This window comes from Notothenia coriiceps, unplaced genomic scaffold (genome assembly GCF_000735185.1).
Source record: "Notothenia coriiceps isolate Sejong01 unplaced genomic scaffold, NC01 NC01_scaffold00017254, whole genome shotgun sequence".
Classification (NCBI taxonomy): Eukaryota; Metazoa; Chordata; class Actinopteri; order Perciformes; family Nototheniidae; genus Notothenia; species Notothenia coriiceps.
This window is the reverse complement of record NW_011349955.1, coordinates 33,084-51,265: the sequence shown is the minus strand read 5'-3', so window position 1 is coordinate 51,265 and position 18,182 is coordinate 33,084. Positions and strand designations below refer to the sequence as shown.

The following is an 18,182-nucleotide window of genomic DNA, read 5'->3' as shown; positions in this document are numbered from 1 at the left end:
GGGGGCGGGTGAGGGAGCTGGGAGGAAGAGGAGGGAGAGAGAGAGGGGAGAGATGAGAGAGGACAGAGAGAGTGACGGAAGTGGAGGTGGGAGGCAGGGAGGTCGAACAGAGGCTCAGAGGAGAAGGAAAGGGAGAGAGGGAGGGTGAGGGAGGGAGGGTGAGGGAAGGAGATGAGAGGGAAAAAATGGAAGAGGGTGAGAAAAAAAAGAGGGGGCGATGGGTAGACAGGGAGGGGGAGTGGGAGGAAGGAAGAAAAAAGCCGAGGATAGGCTGAGTGGGAGGGAGAGAAGGAAGAGGAGACTCTCTGCTGAGGGCTGCTGGCAGAAAACAGGTCTCCCCCTTCCCCTGTGGGAGGAAAAAAAATAGGGCCTACAAACCTTCCACCACAGATTTCCTCACTCCTCCACTGGGACAAGATAACCTATGTTCTGCTTCACTACCCCTCATCCCCTTCCATGTGTACATGTTCACTAAGGGGACAACAGACATATTCACAGCAGAAAAGTTTGGGTTGATTCAAATCCACTGGAGTTTCAACACCTGTCTGTGGCCCTCAGCAATAAGGGTAGAACACTCTGAATATGAGGCTCCTATGAGTGTGTGTTTGGAAGTGCCCATGATCCTAATCTGACACTTGCCCCCACCGAGTGGCAGCCCTCCTCACCCTGGATCCTACACAAGGTATGAGGGCATCTCAACCCACCTGGCTGGTCATATTCTAATAAGGGGGAGGATAGAAAAACGTGCATAATTTAAAGATAATACGTAACATACGCAACAATCTGTACCTGGTTGTGAATAGGTATAATGTGCCACCCACAATAAAGAACTCCCTGTACAGTAGTGCAGCTTTACACTCAATAGTAATTTAGCATTTCTCTTTCATTAAAGTCGAAATACCTGCGTGTCGTGGTGATGTGGGATGTAACGGAGCAACTCGTGCAGAGAGGTGACGTTTGTGCGTATGCAATAACCCCTGATCAACATCTGGCAGTATCCATATCGATGGGCTTGTCGGGGAGCTGCTGCCGCTGACAAAGAATGGGTTCACACCGCGCTAAGTTAGCATGCTAAGCTAGCCAACTCGCATCAACAACACGGGCTGTTCAAAACTACTGCTGCTGTTTCTGTGCTTATTTATACAAAAAAGAGCTTTCGCTTGAGTTTACCTCAGCAGGTAAACAAGGCTACCGGATAAGTAATTCAACTTGGTTACGTTGTCCCCCCCCTGACTTAAAGAAACAACGTTAATACACGTTTTATCGACAGCCAAGTTACCTCAGCTGTAACGTTAGTTCACTGCTACACAGGTAGCCGCTGCTAGCTCTCATTTTGACTGTTACAGACAACACTATGACGGACAAGTTTACCTGCTTTCACATCCACTGCTCCCGTCTGAGTAAAATGTGCCACCTCAGGATGACTGAGGCGGCAGTGTATAGATACTTTTCCACAGAGAGCTCCTTAATATCCGTACAGTTGACAACTGTTCGTGGGAGAGAAACAGCAACCCGTCCGTCCGTTGGTCTGTCCTCCAAGCCCGACTCTCTCTCGCTGAAACGGGCTATCCTCTTCCCTGTGGTCGGCAAACGGAAACAGAAAGCCTCCCAGGCTCATTAGACAATTAAAACCTCCATTCTTCTGAGTGGTGAGGGCAGACACATGTCCTTCTGTGACAACAACTACCGACAGAGCCACTATTTCAAATAAAAGCTCTTAAGTGTTCCTATCACAGCCTGGCAACCGATATGGTTTTGCCCATTCTTTTCTCTGACAGACAATACACATCCAGCCTAGAAACTGCCCGATCCAAAATGGCGCAAATAGAAGGGGCGGAAGTGACATCTACTTGATTAGCATAAAAAAATCTCATTGTGAGATCCTTGCGAGCACAGCTCATTAAACTCTTGATTGATCTGTCAATCAATTAGGCCAATTAAGAAAAACCTTTGTTAAAAAAAAATCACCTACCTGGACCCTGAAACACGGCGGTGGGCCTTTGGTTTCTGAGCTCGAGTCTGTGTGAGGTAAACAACCCAGCACAGTAGTGGCGGGATCCTGCCGACAGCGGGCGTCCTTCTGTTGAGGGTTTTTCGATGTAGGCGCATGCGCAGGCTACATCTGGCTCCCCCTTCCCTCGGATGTACACTGTGCCTCAGCACTCAGCTGGAGAGGTATCTGCGGCTGGGTGGACGATAGGTGGCGCTGTACTACACTACTGTTACCGCCCTTCAACTAAACTGACCGGGACTACTTTCCTGGACATTGCCTAGTGAAGGGCCGCAGGACAGCCCTAAAAACAGCACTGCATGTACACAGTCTAAAACTGCATTTAACTGGTTAAAGTCATGGTAGAAGTTTTTCATTATTTGTTGTTCTTCCTTGCCCCATTACACACCCTATCATCATTGACCAAAATGGGCAAACTGATAATAGGTCTGCTATGTGGGTATTTAATTAGCAATGTTAAATTGGAATTATATAACAATTAAGTCACTGCAATCAAAATCTATTATCATTATTTATATATGAAAAGGACTTTCATAGCACATATGTATACAACTTTATGGACTATTATCAGAATTGATCTCAACTGATAAACATAACCTTCCATGTATATTATACATTTCTTAAAGATTTTTTTGAATGTTTTTAACCTATTTATGCTTTTAATATGACAAAGTATGACATCTAATAGGAGAGGTTTCTTCATAAGACATTTTTGGCTTCCAATCTCCTGTGTAATGTAAGCTTTTTCTTAAATTCTTACTGTGTTTGTGTGTATATGTTCAAATACATAAATAGTAGACTATAAAGCACAATAAGCTTGGAGCGTTCAGGGCCTGGGGGCGCTGCCTGCTCTAATCCATCCTTGCACACTAAGGTGAGGAGAGAGAAGTTGGATGTTAAATGTCCTTACAGTGGGACTTGTTGAAATTCATTCAAATATATTCACCCTGCTTTGACCCCTGGATGATATTTCCTTTGGTGTATGTGAGGGAGATGTCTGGCTGTTTCAGCACAGTGGAGCTAATCATGTACTTCAGAAGACCATGAGATGTGGTTAAAAACTCCAAAAAAGCTACAAGTGACTCTCAGTAACTTTATTTGTGTGGAACTATGCATAGTTTTACACAATGCTATTTCAGAGATTTATTTTTCAGAGGTACTGTATTTCATTTCAAGGCTAAAACAGTGTTCATGTTGTTTTTATCTGCATATGCAAGTTAGTTTTGAGAGATGTATTTTCCTAGCAAAATATAACTTTTTTATTGCAGTATACCCTTGTACTTTCTTTAAAGATTGATTATAACAAGACATTTTTTTCCCAAATAAGCATGAAAATGTACTCAATATTTGTTATACTGATTCTATTTTTAAACGTAAATAAAACGGTAATAACGGTCCCGATGTGGTCCCAATTTATCACACTTGACAGTATTGGCAAACATTATATATTATATAATATTATATATGTTTTTTATATTTATGGGAATTGGGTTAAAATTTGGTAGACTTGATCAAAATCATCCTTGTCTATGTTTATGGATATAAACAGCCCACTTGCACTTATTTCACGTTTGACCGTGATCAATGAATACCAAAAACAGACTTGGAGTTGTTGTAAAAAGAAATATCAGAAAAATCAGATCCAACAATACAAACATTTTAATTGAATACAAATAATCACTGGCGTAGCAGTAAACATGTTGAACCCATGTGACAGTCGATTCAGCTGTGCGCAGAGGGAATCATGTCCATGCATCAAGATGTCATTAGAGAGGGTGATGGGAATGTAGAGCACTATGTGGCTGCAGTATTCCAGACCACTACTGACTTTATATTTACTGCTAACATGTCTCCCTTGTCAATGGCTGTCATGTCACTGTCTGCCCATGTAGACAAGCAGAGCCTCCCCCCCCCCCCATTGAAATTCTGATACAACTACTGTGTTTAAGACAGCCGGTTCAAAGTCGCGGTAACATGATCTAACTGTGGGATGCCCGACAGAGCTGATCATGTGGTGGCGAAGAGCGTGATCAGTCCTTTCACGAAAGACACAATCTCGTTTCCTCCCAGTTTGGACTCTCCGTAGACCCGATCCACAAAGGAGATGGGAACCTGTTGTTTTGGAGGAAGAAGAGAGAATTTGTTTTTTTTGGGTCCAGAATCGTGCACAAAGGTTCACAATGCAGGGGAAAGTCAACCATGTTTCTGTCCAGAGTCTATAGTTGATTCGTAGAAAACGTATAAACACTCACAGTGAAAGCCAAAATGCCTTTAAAAGCCCTCAGTGCAGATTTGCAAAACTGTTATTTCTTTATATTTAAGGAAAATAAGTAGGGGACATTTTTCTTTATCTAGACAAGGGTCCACTTTCTGGAATTCTTTTATTTGAACTACATCATTATATTTGCACTATTCCGCATCCGCAAATTAATATAAAGATTTATTGATGTTCTGCTTTTTAAAAAAAAACATGTATCAGATCTGATATTCTTAAATAGATTAATGAATTAGGGCCTCACTTCTCCAATTGTGTAGTTGAGCTGTCTGGCTCGGACGATCATCTCCATCTGAAAGACGTAGCCTTTGGATACGCAGCGCTTCACCAGACTCTCCAACACCGCCTTCTTGTACAACCTGACATCCGGGAGAGAAAGCTGTATGAGTGGGAGAAAATATATCCCCAAAAAAGTCAGTGTCACACAACACTCGCTCGCTCCATGAACCTGAAGCTGCCGGTGAGGTCTGAGGCTCCGGGTCTCAACAACACCTGAGACAGAAAGTTGGCTCCCCGGCTGTGAAGAGAGGAGACAGGAAAGAAATCAGGACTCCGGTCTGTTGTGAGGGGAAATTGAAAAACAGTTGTTGACTCTCAGCTACCTGATGAGTTTCCTGCGCAGGTCCCAGCCGTAAACACCTCCGTTGCCTTGGTATCGAGTGCCAGACACCAGGTCATAATCACCTTCCTTCTGCTTTCTGACCAACAGGAGAAAACGGTCTTAAAGGGACAGTACACCCAGAAATGAAACCTGCATTTCTCTAAACTACAGTGCTATTTATCCATCTAGATTGGTTATGTGTGAGTTTCAGAGTGTTGGAGATATCGGGCGTAGAGTTCTCTGCCTGCTCTTGAATACTACAGAACTAAATAGAACACTGCTTGAGAACATAATTTATTTGAAGATCTGTACAACTCTTTATAGAAATCATAGAAAAATGTGTACTGTTGGTCTCAACTCTTCCTTTAACTAAAGTATTTCTGCACAATTTACCTTTCAACTGTCATGACACAATAGCTAAAACAATAATTTTCCAATATTTAAAAAAAACAAAATCACATGATATGAAATTAAAATGTAGTAAAACTTACTTAATAAATTCTGGGATGAATTTGGGCTGAAAAAAGAACAAAAAAAAGAACAGGAAAACAGTAAAATAATATGCCGTACAAAATGAAATCACTCAGAACCCGTTATGTTTCACATTCAATTGTAATTATATTAAAGAGCAATGTACATTTTAGGGATGTTAGGGATGATAGAGAGGAGAGAGTTGACAAAGAAAATAGATCAGTTAAACTCAAAATCTATCTACCATCCAAATACTTACTCTAAATCAATTCAGGAATTATTAAAATAATCCGCTCGGGGGTCAATTGTTTAGTTTATATATCGATTTGCATTGACGGCAACTAATTTATAAGTCATTCGTAATTTTTGTATATTTTTAGGGAATTATGATTGTGAGAAATTATAGATGTGTTCCCCTAGTTTCAGACATCTGATTAACCAAACAATAAATGTATTATAAAAAAAACTAACTGAAAGACTAATAATATTTAATAATAATAAAATGTTAAAAGTCTTCATTTGAACATATTGAAACACACAATGAAAGAAGCTCCACTCACATGATGGGAAAGATCTGCGTCCATTATGATGACGAAGTTCCCAGTAGCATGCTTAATGCCGTGGATGTAAGCAGTGCCTATACAAGGAAAAAGGAGATCATTAATTGTAAGCTAAAGTGACCAGAACGAATACACTAATACACTGCTTTGAACTGACCAAGGCCTAATTTGGTTGCTCTTGGTCGTAGAAGCTGAAACACAAAAAAAGAGAAAAGAGTCTGCATCATCCATTTACTTGAACCAACATTAAATAGGTTTACAGTGTAAATCACAAGTAAACAATGACGTCGTTAGTCACTTCTTACACAATACTCAAAATAATATTATGTTTAAGTGAATAACCAGGATCCTTCACTGAGAGCAGGGATTCTTTACGTACTATCTTATCTTCTCCATAGATTTTCTGCAACTGCTCTGCCACCTCCAGCGTCCCATCAGGGCTTCCGTCGTCAATGACAATTATCTCGTAGTTGTAGCCACTGTACAAAGAACAACGTAATTCCATCAAGCTAAACAAACCTGAGATAGTGCAAACTTGTTCATAAACTTGAAAATACATTAACCTAAGTTTAATGTCACTGTTAAAAGCTGTCACATTCATACTCTGGTTTAGTGACAGCTCATCACTTACATTAGCTAATGTTACCAAAGTAGCTAGCACTAGCCGAGCAGCTAAACCAGCTCTTCGGAACTCACCTTTCACCGAAATATTTCACCAGAAGCCATACTATCAAAGGGAGGTTTTCCCTTTCGTTGTAGGTAGGTAATAGTATTGAGTATTTGTCCCCACTATCCCGCTTTGGCTGCGAAGCTTTTCGGCTGGCCATGGTGACGTGAATCTATGGTAACCCCACCGAGTGAAGTCAGAGAAAGTGGCCCCAACATCCTGTTTGTTACTTTCAAGAATAAATAGAGTATCGGTCTAAGTCATTGACCTGAACATAAGTTTAACTTATTCAGATAATAGCCTTAGACTCTGTTCACATCAGCTTTACCTAATAAAAAAAATCTCAAAAACATGTGGGAAACATTATCATGTAGCAATGCTGCTAGCCCTGTTCAATATTGACCGCGTCTTCAGGGCTGCATTTATTTTGAAAAATAAAATGACTTCACGTCGAAAAGATTGTAGCACCAAGACTAACTTGACAAAGCCGCTTCCGGAACCGGAAGTATATTTGTCCTCTTCAAAATAGACACTACCAGAAACATTTGTCTCTTCAACCCGGTTCCGAGAAAGAACTAAGCCTTTATTATAACCGTTTTTTCCGGCTTACTAAATTAATTTCTCTTTCCCTCCACTACAAGTGTCACAACACTAAACTACACAAGTCATTTTGGAAAAAAACACACAATTAACACATTAATGTGATTTATTCACAACACACACACACACACACACACACACACACACACACACACACACACACACACACACACACACACACACACACACACACACACACACACACACACACACACACACACACACACACACACACTATAACCCCCACCCCATAGATACCAGACAATGTAAACATGTATTTTACATAATAGGTACAGTATAAAATATCATACATGAATAACTCCATACAGTAATTATAATAAACAATATACACATTATCATACACATGACAACAGGCTTTCTCACAGTATCAGTTATACCATGGAACAAAAATAAGCTTTATCACCATGGATTATGCACTTTCATTATCCTTGAGGCAGTTAAGGTTAGAATGGCAGATGAAAAGGGTAGGAATATAACACAGATGCTAAAATATTTGGCATTGATACAGTGCATGAATATATAAAAAGTAATAAAAGGTTTCAGTGCGAGTATGGAGTATAAGAGAGCACTTGACTGATCCCAATGAAAAAATATTTTCCTTTATGATGCTATCTGTTCATCAAAACACTATTCTATATTAGAAAGCTTCCCACGTATTCCTTGTTTATTTCTCAGCCCTTATTTATGTCAAGGATCAACAAGAAGACCAAGAGTGACCCTTCCTGTGTGGTTTCCTTTTCTCACACATGATGAAACTAGTGAAGCTTCCGCATCAGTCAGTGGCACGTTCCACGCCCCAAACCTCTTCAGTGCTGCTTTTCTTTAGCTCCATTCCCAGTTTGGCTTTCAGCTCCAAAGGAATCATAGTCACTTCAAACAGACTTCTTTCATCTGCTGACTTGTAAATATCCGCTCAAGGTTGGTAGCCGTAATAGGGGTCTGCTGTTGAAAGAGAGCAAACACAACAAGAGTCAACACGTATGACCACTTTCACACTGTTAATGACCAACAAATGTTCCAAGAAACATGCCTTTAAGACAAGTTTGAACTGCTCTGATTAACTGCATTAACATTACCATAACTTTAAAGCTGCTATAATAAATCATCTTATATTAACAATAAGTAGTAAAATGTGGTCGCTCGTACCAAACCACGAACCAAAGATATTTATTACCTGAGTTTATATCCTGCCAACACAATTTTAGCATCTCTTTATTTTGGCTTTATGGCCAAATGTTCCTTGTTTTTATTGAATCTCGCCGTTTTTGGCTCCTTCAGGCAGCTGTTTTCAGTTATTAGGCACCACTGTATTCTACCTGATCAGCAAGAGACACCTACAGTTTAAGGACGTTCTTGTTGTAAACATTTTTTTTTTTATAGTTGCTCCTCTACGACTTATTATTGACTCTCAGTAAATACGAATCAAAGTCTTCATGTCTTATTTACTTATGATGCAGAACTTTTACACCTAGGCGCTGTCACACCGGAGTGCGTGTGTGTGGGTGTGTGAGACGTTACTGTCTGTGCAGCTGCGTGCCAACATGAAACCATCATGCGGTATATTTGAACATTTCATTTACATAATTGACTGTATGAGACATATTGAAGACGCTGGCTACATCTCTATAAACATTTATTAACTTGGGCCTTAGCATACATCATCATTAGTTACCCAGCCACTGCACATACCTAACACTGGACATCAGCTGGATCATCACATCTGATATGACCAGACCTAGTGTAGGCTGAGTTAATGAACCCCTCCTGGTAGCTAACCTGTTTGCTGGGGGGCTCTGTTGCAGCCTCCGCTGTTGTCGCACAGACCCGGGGGTCCCATCTCTCCGGGCTGTCCTGGTGTTCCGCTGATCCCCTGGAGTCCTGATTTACCATCATCTCCTTTAGAACCTGGGTCACCCAGCTTAGCCTCACCCAGAGGACCTGCAGAAGAAAGTTCATTTATATAAAATGTATAGGGTATAAATATGGTATTAATATATACAGTATAATAAATAAGAGACAACCTGTTTCTCAATGACAAATATGAGACGATGACTATATAATACAGTGTTAGATCAAACCAATGATTTATAGAGAGGTACCTGCAAATCCTTTGATCCCCGTGGGCCCCTGGACATTTGGCCCTGCATCCCCCTTGGCCCCTAGCATGCCTCTTCCTCCTGTAGAATATCAGACTGGACCCTTATAATGTTTTCATTTCAATAAACGTATCACCATCTACAAGATAGAGTCTTACCCTGCTCTCCGGGATATCCTGGCCTCCCAGGTCTCCCCCTCGAGCCGACATTCCCCTGGCTGCCCCTGCTGCCTGGTGGGCCCTTAGGCCCCGGTATACCAGGTTCCCCGGGGGGGCCCACCGGCTCCTCAATTGGAGCTGGCTTCCGATTCATCTCATTAATGAACATGTCGAGCTTCAGCACCTCCTCTGAAAAACACACACAACTGTGGATGAATAATGAGCAGGAGAATAGGTTTCCATCCGGACCTCTTTAAAGTCTGAATGTGCCAGTCAAGGCCAATCCAATTATTTTAACCACAATGAAACCTCCCCAGTTTTGTATTATGAGTTTCTTGAGTTTTAAGGTTTAAATATGCAAAACCGTCATAATCTTATTATAAATTGTATAATTCGGAAACATTTCCAGATTAGTAATAATTTGATAAACCAAGTAAAAAAATCTAGATTCGTATTGTTGACATATTAGAGTCAAAGGCTTTACAGATCGTGGTATAACTCTTTAAACCAGAAACTACTGTCCACACCTATAAAAACTAAATTATTTTCACCATTCAATTCCATTTCAGTTCAAATGTATTCAATTCAAATCATGTTTTCACAAGTAAATGTTATATCAATGAGGGAATAGATGATATATGAACACAGCCATGAAAACCTTTAGAATAGAGATATATGAATGAAACTGCTACTGAAGTGGAGATTTCCTTTAAAGATATGTATTTTAAAATTCCATATATATTTGCAGGACACTACAGTTAAACATAGTTGAATTGATCTAATAGATATCCCCCCAAAACGTCCCTAGTTTATAACCTACAATGTACAAATATATGTGGGTATTACAACTTGTCTATATGAGGCAATCTAATGGTGAATTAAGGAGGAATCTCCGTAAACAAATAGAAAACATTTGTAAACTTGTATTTTGTACATTTTCTTTCCAATATTTTTCAATGTTATGAAAGCAAAATAGTCCAAACTCTCATATTTGTCCAGTGCATGAAAAACAATGTGATTGCCTTTAGACTAGTGTCTTTCCCCTGAATATACAGATATCATCATTTGACACCTTTTTTGAATGCATGCAAACAGAGTACTTACTATGCACTAGCTGCTCACAGGCCTGTGTGACCAGTTGGAAGATCATGGCCATAGACTGAGCTTCTCCCTAGTAAACATCAGCAGATTCACAAGAAGAAGGTATTATTGTTATGTCTCTTTTATACATTCACTTTAGTGTGACAGTATTACGATGAAAATAAAGATGAACCCACCTTCTCTCCTCGCTCCCCTTTACCCCCTGGCAGACCCTGTAAAGCAAAAGATATGTAAGACATAATGAAATATATAAAGACAAACATGGCTCATGACATCATTTGTCCCTCTGGGCTTACCGAAGGGCCCACCAGTCCTGAGAGCCCCCTTTCACCCATCGGCCCTGGGTGTCCTGGCCTTCCTTGGAAACCCTGTAACATAGAATAAGATGGATGTGTAGAACAGACAGCGTTTCGGAGTCTGGTAATGCCTGATGTTAGCCTGTGGGTGGTGCTTGAGTAAAGCACAAAATGTGCCTGAAACGGAATTTGTCAATCATTCTCAAATATGGACCCTAAGTGGACAAGTCATGGCTCTAACATGTATTCCGATCTCACCCTTGGTCCAGTCAGGCCGGGTCCACCCATGTTTCCTTCAAGCCCCCGAATACCCTGTGAACACATTACAGAGACATGATGATAAATAAAGAGGGGGGGGCACAGTAACTGCTGTATGAAGGACTTCTGATATTACTGATTTGGGATTGAGCAGTTTACCAGAGGGCCGGGAACCCCCTGCTCCCCCTTTGAACCTTGAGGTCCTGGTAAACCCTGCAGAGAATGCAAAGAGCGCCATTAGAGGCAAATATATACTGTATATCTTTTTTTTATAGACAACAAGATTTAAAGAATGTTCTATTCTATTTCAGTTTTACCTGGATCCCTGTTCTCCCAGGGTCTCCCTTTCCCCCTCTTGCACCAGGTGGACCCTAGAAAGGAAACAGAAGTACTTTTATACAATTTACCAGATCAAAGTCCAGCTTAGCAAGCTGCATACCATGGAGGACTACCATACACAATATGTACTTTATAATAAGAAAGTTACCCACCATTTTGCCCTGCACAGCAATGCCTCGGGGCCCTATGCTCCCCAGGGCTCCGAGACCTCCCTCAAATCCAGGCTTTCCTGCAGGACCCACCTCCCCCTGCAAACAGAAAATAACAATCAATTTGGAGCTAACTAAAACATAACAATGGATGTACTGTTAAACTTGAAGTCTGTACTTTATGTCCAGTCTGTTGGAAAATAAAATGTACTATTAATTTCTGACCATACAGGGAGAATAAAATAATTAATACATTTAGTTGAAGCTGCCGTGCAATCCCTGTGTAAAACTGAGCCTCTCAAATCAGAGACAGAGGATACAACACGTAAATTGTATCCACTGTCTCAGCTGCACAGATTGAAATGATTACAGTATCTGCAGAAAAGGAAATAAAATAAAACGGAAAACCCCAGCTATAGACACACATAGAGTGGACGGGAATGATTGAAGATTTCTTTTACCGTGTTGCAATTTAGAGTCACTTGTGGGGTAAAAGAGACTTAAAAGAATGTTGGACAGGGTCCTATAGTATAGTATTTCCGGCAACTTTACCTGCAATGGTCTAGGCTTTGAAGAGGGCCTGAGATTAAATCAAATTAAGCCTAAATAAATATTTTCAACTCACCTTGTGACCTGGGTCGCCCTTTTCACCTTTCTCACCACGAGTACCTGGCTTTCCCTGTGGAAAAGAAAATAATCAAACTTCAACATGTTATCCAATAACTGCAGCACAAAAAAGTGACTGAGAAAATATTCCAGTCATCTCACGATGACATACAGTTGGTCCGGGGGAGCCGGGGGCTCCGGGGACGTCAGAGGAACAGGTACAGGTGTACGCCGGGGCCGGACAGCTCTCCTCATCTCTCTGACGCACGCGCACACACACACACACACACACACACACACACACACACACACACACACACACACACACACACACACACACACACACACACACGTTAGGAAGACATTTAGACAGCCTGTGTGTATCTTTTACTCTTTTATAACCACTGAAAAAAGTGGAGAAATCAACATGATTGTGTGTAAGGGAAAACAAATGCATATTTGCCCTTCATAGTGTATATTTGATAGACAGTCTTCTGATATACATTTTCCACTGTCATTATGCATATATTTTACTTTAAAGTTCTGTGGAAAAACGTGTGTGTGTGCGTGTGTGTGTGTGTGTGTGTGTGTGTGTGTGTGTGTGTGTGTGTGTGTGTGTGTGTGTGTGTGTGTGTGTGTGTGTGCTTGCACGCGCGGTAGTTTTAAAGTCCCCCATAAAGCTCAGATTATAACTCGAACCCTGGTCATTATCACATATCTATGAAACAGTTTTAGATACAATAGGTCAATTTTGTTCACAGTATAGGGTGCCAAGAACTGAGCCACATTATAAGAAGGCACTTAACTCAAGCAGCTCATTCATTCTTTTGTTAACAGCATCAACTCCTGGTATGCCTCTACCAAGTCAGAGGTGAACAGAAGAAGGTAATTGGGAGAGACTGACCATTGCAGGCAGGTCACAGCAGGTGTCCTCGAAAGCCCACGTGGTGTTACAGACGATCTCAAAGGATTGCAGCTGGAACTGCAACAGGAAAGATCTGTTTATGGTGTCATTTATGATTTATTAGAAGCCTAAATTAGCTACATAGAATCAGAAGTACCGGAGCAGAGCCACTTTTGGGTCCTCGGGTCTTCACCAGTTTTCCCAGCATTTCAAAGCCGTCGGTGGGCAGGCTGCCTAGAGGGCGGGCCGGCCTCTCTCCCACACGCTGACAGTCCACAGACAGGGACACGCTCACCTGGCTGACAGTCAGGTGGATCTGCCAATCACAGGAGAAAGAGGACTGGTTACTCACAAGCAGGCACGCGCAGAGGAGGACCACATTAATAAAAGGGCTAGCTGGTGATTATTGTTATTTTCAAATAAATATATGCTTGGGATAACTATATTGGGGATATTAAATGGTATGTATTTTAAATAAACCCATGCAGTTGGTTCAAACACTGCTACATGACAGTTAACTTATGATACATGCAATCAAATTAAGTATATTTCGCTAAACTCTTCTCACATGGTAACTAGCCCTCTGACTTTCTCTCTGGCCTCCATTTTTCACACCTTCACAATAATGGATCAGGCCAAATGCTTCAGTATTGACAGGCAATTAGAAGATGCTGGTATTGTACGGCTAAGATACTACAATTCCAAATAATTTGTTTAATATAATTCACATATCATATAATACTGCTACATACAGGCAGACAATTATAATAAGCAACACATAAGCTTTAGATAGGGTGTAGTATTAGGCACATTGATTTGTGAAGAAAATGGAAAAAGGGCTCTTCTCTAATTGAAGGGCAAAAGGGCAGGTGCTCGAACCCCCTTTGAGGTTTATCTGTGCATGTGCCTGCTCACATAAAAAATGATATGAAACCCACATTATTTATAGGGCGAAGTAGTCAGATTTACTAGGCTGGATTACAATGGATTTTCACATTTTGGTTAACGATAGTGAGTCTTTTATTGTCCTCCCCACCCTGCTCAGTGTCTTCTATCTCACCTTGTGAAAACTGCCATAGAACAGTCTGTGGACCTGCCGCTGGTCAAAGGTCAGCTCCTGCACCTCTCCCCTGTAGTCCAGGCTGAAGTATACCAGGTGCTTAGTTGTAGCTGTGGAAAGCAAAACATTTGAGAAGATTTTTATTCCAACTAAATGTCCTACATCTCCCGATTTTCAAATGACCCAACAGCCCAAAAGATATTCAGCATATGTTTACATTTAACAAAGAAAAGCAGCAAAGCCATACAAATTATAGGTTCATTTTTCCAAATGATAACTAATCGATTGATCCTTTAATAGCTATAGTTCAAAATAAAACAATAAAAATATGTTGTTAGTAAATACTCTTTAATTTAGTTTTGGAAATATGTTTTGTAATTACAATCAAAAAGGCCGGTCTCTATGAAAATGTATATATGTGTCTTGGAGGTTAATTTAACGAGTTGGTCTAGAGGCCCTGATGACATAATATGGGACTAAAGGGATGAGGAAGCTTCTTGCGGTTTTGGAGATGCAGAAAGGTAACTCACGGTCGAGCACCAATCCCATCTTTGGCTGGAAGTCGTTGTCAGTGAGCTGCCAGAGGGCGAAGGGCTCTCTGGGAGTTTCCTGCAGCACGCGGAAGGCGATGCTGATGGTGTGTTCTGGAGACAAACCTGCAGGGTGGATAAACCTGCAAGGGGACAGGAAATAAATATCAAACATGTTCTTTAAAGACACAGAAAACATGTTTGCAACTGTACTGCTGCGCAATGATAGAAAGGTGTCTTCTCCCATTCAAATGAGTCAGAATAACTTCATATGCTGACAGGAGGTGCAGCATAACGGAAATGCATTAACCTGCTCAGAACATTTTATTTTAACGTGTCTGCATTCTCTGTGAAAGGTTATACAAACTTATAGAGAAGAAGCCACATACAGTTTATGTATAGGATTGTTTAGAGACAAGGTTAATCAGTATTCATATCTATTAGTAAAAAAAATTAAAAATCAATTGCACTTTAGTGCACTTGATGTTACCAGTCGGGCTTTTATGCTTTGCAATGTGTATGTTTTTTTGGTTTTTATTGGCATGTCCTGTTTTGTGGGCCTTTATGTTGCATGTTTTTAAGGATTTTTTAAAATATTGTTATTTGTTTAAAGGGTCACTTAAAAATATTTCCATGGGCTACATACAGATAAAAAGTAGCCTCTTTGCTAACTCTGACGCATTTCAAGCATTGTGTATTAATGTGCACTGTTAAAGGTGGGGTAGGTAAGTTTGAGAAACCGGCTCGAGATACACTTTTTGTTATATTCCATGGAATGCTCTTAACATCCTTATAGCAATGAATATCTTAAGTGCTTTGACAAAAAATCCACACAAAAACGTCATCTGTGGAAGCCGTAGTACTGTAAAAAGCACGATCAATCATCTGAGCCGGCCCGGCTAAAAAACTGGATGGCCTACCTGCCTGTCAGCCTTCCATCTGTGCACAAACTTATCTCGTGCCCTCATTGGTCATGTGCGCGTTCGTGTGTGTTGGAGGAGGGGCTCTGTAAGGAAGTGGCAGATTTTTTCCGGTTGTGTATTTTCAAATTCTAGCGCACTCGAGCTGGCTTCTCCAAAATTACCTACCCCACCTTTACATGAACGAATCAAAATATAAATAAATAATACAAAATAAACAAAATCACTGGATCATGTTTTCTCAGGGAAGCCAGTGAACCCCCTTTCTCCTATTAAATTCAACTAGCTACCTTAACCACAAGTAAAGACAGCTTAAGCATGTATTCTAAACAGACCAATCTCCAGAAAAACCTCAAGTAAAACCAGATCTTGTAAATAAAAACGCCATTAAAACGTCTAATTACAAAAGATGCGGTCACGCAGGAGCAAATGCATCTTTGGAGCATGATCAGCAGCGAGGATTCAGCCAAGGACGACTTTGAAGCCAGGTTTACACAGCAAACATAAGAAGAGAAGAAAAGCAGTGAGAGAGATGATCTCACTTGGTGTTCTGTGTCAACTGGATGTCTCTGAACACAGTGTAGGCAGGGAGGGTGTTGAAGACAAAAGGCTCGGCAGCTACACCCTCCACAGAGGAGTGAGCTGTCCGAGTCAGACCGAAGGCTTCCATCATGTCGAATCCTAAACAAACAAACACGGGACATCAAATAAAATTAGATTTATCTTTAAGACAAAACCTGATGATTGATTGATTTGAAAAAAGCCTCTTAGTCTGTAGCTTGTCTCACCTTTAACAATGCTGTTTCTGATGGTGACTTCAGGGCAGACTGTAACACAGCAGGAATCAATATGAACAAAGCAGCGAAGTTGAGGGGATATATTGCATTTATCATCATGAAAAAAATACGACCTGTATACCTGAAGCCCCAAACTGAACGTGGGCTACAGGTATACTGGAACAGATTTTCAATTTGATCAGATTAATAAATAACTTTCTTCGCAAATTGACGTGACCTACTGAACGAGTGCATCACAATATGTAGCTGAGTAGAAAGCAATGAGGAACTGAGTATCCCAGATAAACACTGTTACCTAAGATTGGAATGTGTTATTGATGGTTTATCGCCCTTCAGTGGAATCATTCTGTAATAATAAGAAGGTGATTTGATAGTCTGATTGACATTAGTGGGGTCTAAATTGATAATAAGCTAATTGCTTTCAAACAAACAAGTCCCCATTCCTATTATGAAATGATATCACAGACATCACCAAAACCAGTTGTTACACTATCTGTCATTGTATTCATGTCTAGACTCTAGAGCAGTGGTTACCAGTGGTTCCCAACCTGGGGGGCGAAAAAAAAAGAAAAAAGTCTCAATATGATATTTGGCCTCAAATAATCTGAGGCCTGGCGCCCCCCCCTGCGATCTTTGGCAGTGCACTAGAGGATGAAAGAAAAAGTCAAACTAATAAAGTTTAGATGTTGCTGGATTCATCTAAGTACTCTCTGGGGATTACTGGGTTCAGAAATATAGTCTGCTTAATTTGAACTAAAATGACGTCCTAAAAGGATTTTTTTTAAAAAGAAATAAATGTAGTAATCACATTAATTCCTACAGAAGAATGTAAATGTAATGTGATCATGAGTCACCTTCGTTGTGTACGGGGTACATCCGGCGGTGGATGGGAAGTCTGGCAGGAGCTGTGGCTGTAAAAGGAGCGTAAGAACAATAATGAGACATTAAACTAAATATATATATTTAAGCATCATGTATCAATCTACACATTCATTTCTATCACAACTACTACTGAGTGATGTTTATTACATTTAGTAGAGAAGCAGACTACAAGATACACATACATTTTATCTTTATTTGTTTAACTCTTGTAGATCAGGGAAATAAACATTCCTGTGTGCAGTTAGTATACAGCAGGGGTGTCAAACTCAATTTAATCGCGGGCCACATTATGGCTGCACTCAAAGGGCCGGTTGTAACTTTAAGACTTTATAGAAATACATATATAAATATATATATAAAATAATGTATTATATGTAATGCTGTCAAAATTATCGCGTTAACGGCGGTAATTAATTTTTTGACTAAATTGCGTTAAAATATTTAACGCATGCGCAGAATGGCCCGCCCCATACATCCCACCAGTGGCAGCGCCAGGCTATGGCTGGGCTACAGCCATACCAAGACATGGCTTAGCCCCATCTTGAAAAATGATGTTAAAGTTAGCAAAATAAAGTCCGCCAACTCGCGCGGAGTAAATTGCACAGACAGCAGTTAGTAAGATTGATTTCAGTAGCCACTTGTCTGGAAATACCGAAGGCTAGAAACGGTTTTGAAAACGTTTGTCACGTAGTGATCGTCTTCTCAATAGAACATCTTTGATAATGTCTTCTGGCCAATCAGAATCACGATAACGGCGTGGTGTTGTTGCAGGACGTCCCGACGGAGAATACTTTTGCTGTAGTACATCTCTATATACATCGGTACAACATTACGTGTTGATAGAAATCAACACGTAAAGAAATAAGACCCCGCGGTTTGA

General features: G+C 40.6%; 3 protein-coding genes across 4 annotated transcripts in view; all 3 read right to left on the bottom strand.

Annotated features, from left to right (window-relative positions):
- adnpb (activity-dependent neuroprotector homeobox b) overlaps positions 1–2,027 on the bottom strand; it is an 11,083-nt gene extending 9,056 nt beyond the window's left edge. The window contains exon 1 of one of the 2 annotated variants that reach the window (XM_010776705.1): positions 1,973–2,027. The gene's annotated coding sequence lies outside the window, so the exon portion shown is untranslated. Of the gene's footprint in view, positions 1–1,371; positions 1,879–1,972 lie in introns of those variants that run through there. The other variant, XM_010776704.1, reaches the window with a different exon arrangement.
- Positions 2,028–3,652: 1,625 nt separating this feature from the next.
- dpm1 (dolichyl-phosphate mannosyltransferase subunit 1, catalytic) lies at positions 3,653–6,792 on the bottom strand. Its single transcript, XM_010776703.1, has 9 exons — positions 6,615–6,792; positions 6,298–6,397; positions 6,076–6,109; positions 5,919–5,995; positions 5,379–5,404; positions 4,889–4,984; positions 4,735–4,803; positions 4,531–4,645; positions 3,653–4,123 (listed from the first exon to the last, which is right to left on the bottom strand). Exons 1-9 carry the CDS (start codon positions 6,743–6,745, stop codon positions 4,019–4,021), a joined length of 753 nt encoding a protein of 250 aa, XP_010775005.1. The 5' UTR covers positions 6,746–6,792; the 3' UTR covers positions 3,653–4,018.
- Positions 6,793–7,371: 579 nt separating this feature from the next.
- col20a1 (collagen type XX alpha 1 chain) overlaps positions 7,372–18,182 on the bottom strand; it is a 41,385-nt gene continuing 30,574 nt past the window's right edge. Inside the window, exons 18-37 of the mRNA XM_010776706.1 lie at positions 17,275–17,331; positions 16,412–16,450; positions 16,166–16,304; positions 14,704–14,846; positions 14,174–14,283; positions 13,271–13,429; positions 13,114–13,191; positions 12,382–12,468; positions 12,229–12,282; positions 11,607–11,702; positions 11,433–11,486; positions 11,275–11,328; positions 11,116–11,169; positions 10,858–10,929; positions 10,738–10,773; positions 10,565–10,631; positions 9,461–9,649; positions 9,306–9,383; positions 8,983–9,144; positions 7,372–8,148 (exon numbers count right to left, since the gene is read on the bottom strand). Coding sequence (XP_010775008.1) covers positions 8,120–8,148; positions 8,983–9,144; positions 9,306–9,383; positions 9,461–9,649; positions 10,565–10,631; positions 10,738–10,773; positions 10,858–10,929; positions 11,116–11,169; positions 11,275–11,328; positions 11,433–11,486; positions 11,607–11,702; positions 12,229–12,282; positions 12,382–12,468; positions 13,114–13,191; positions 13,271–13,429; positions 14,174–14,283; positions 14,704–14,846; positions 16,166–16,304; positions 16,412–16,450; positions 17,275–17,331 — 1,757 coding nt within the window. The 3' untranslated portion in view covers positions 7,372–8,119. The remainder of the gene's footprint in view (positions 8,149–8,982; positions 9,145–9,305; positions 9,384–9,460; positions 9,650–10,564; positions 10,632–10,737; positions 10,774–10,857; positions 10,930–11,115; positions 11,170–11,274; positions 11,329–11,432; positions 11,487–11,606; positions 11,703–12,228; positions 12,283–12,381; positions 12,469–13,113; positions 13,192–13,270; positions 13,430–14,173; positions 14,284–14,703; positions 14,847–16,165; positions 16,305–16,411; positions 16,451–17,274; positions 17,332–18,182) is intronic.

What these genes read in the sequence shown, in the direction of transcription:
- dpm1 (XM_010776703.1), bottom strand. Translation starts at nt 6,745, where the DNA reads ATGGCCAGCCGAAAAGCTTCGCAGCCAAAGCGGGATAGTGGGGACAAA. An exon ending in GTGAAATATTTCGGTGAAAG is followed by an intron (nt 6,398 to 6,614) that starts GTGAGTTCCGAA and finishes TTCTTTGTACAG; the next exon opens with TGGCTACAACTACGAGATAA. An exon ending in TTCATCCCAGAATTTATTAA is followed by an intron (nt 4,985 to 5,378) that starts GTAAGTTTTACT and finishes CCTGTTGGTCAG; the next exon opens with AAAGCAGAAGGAAGGTGATT.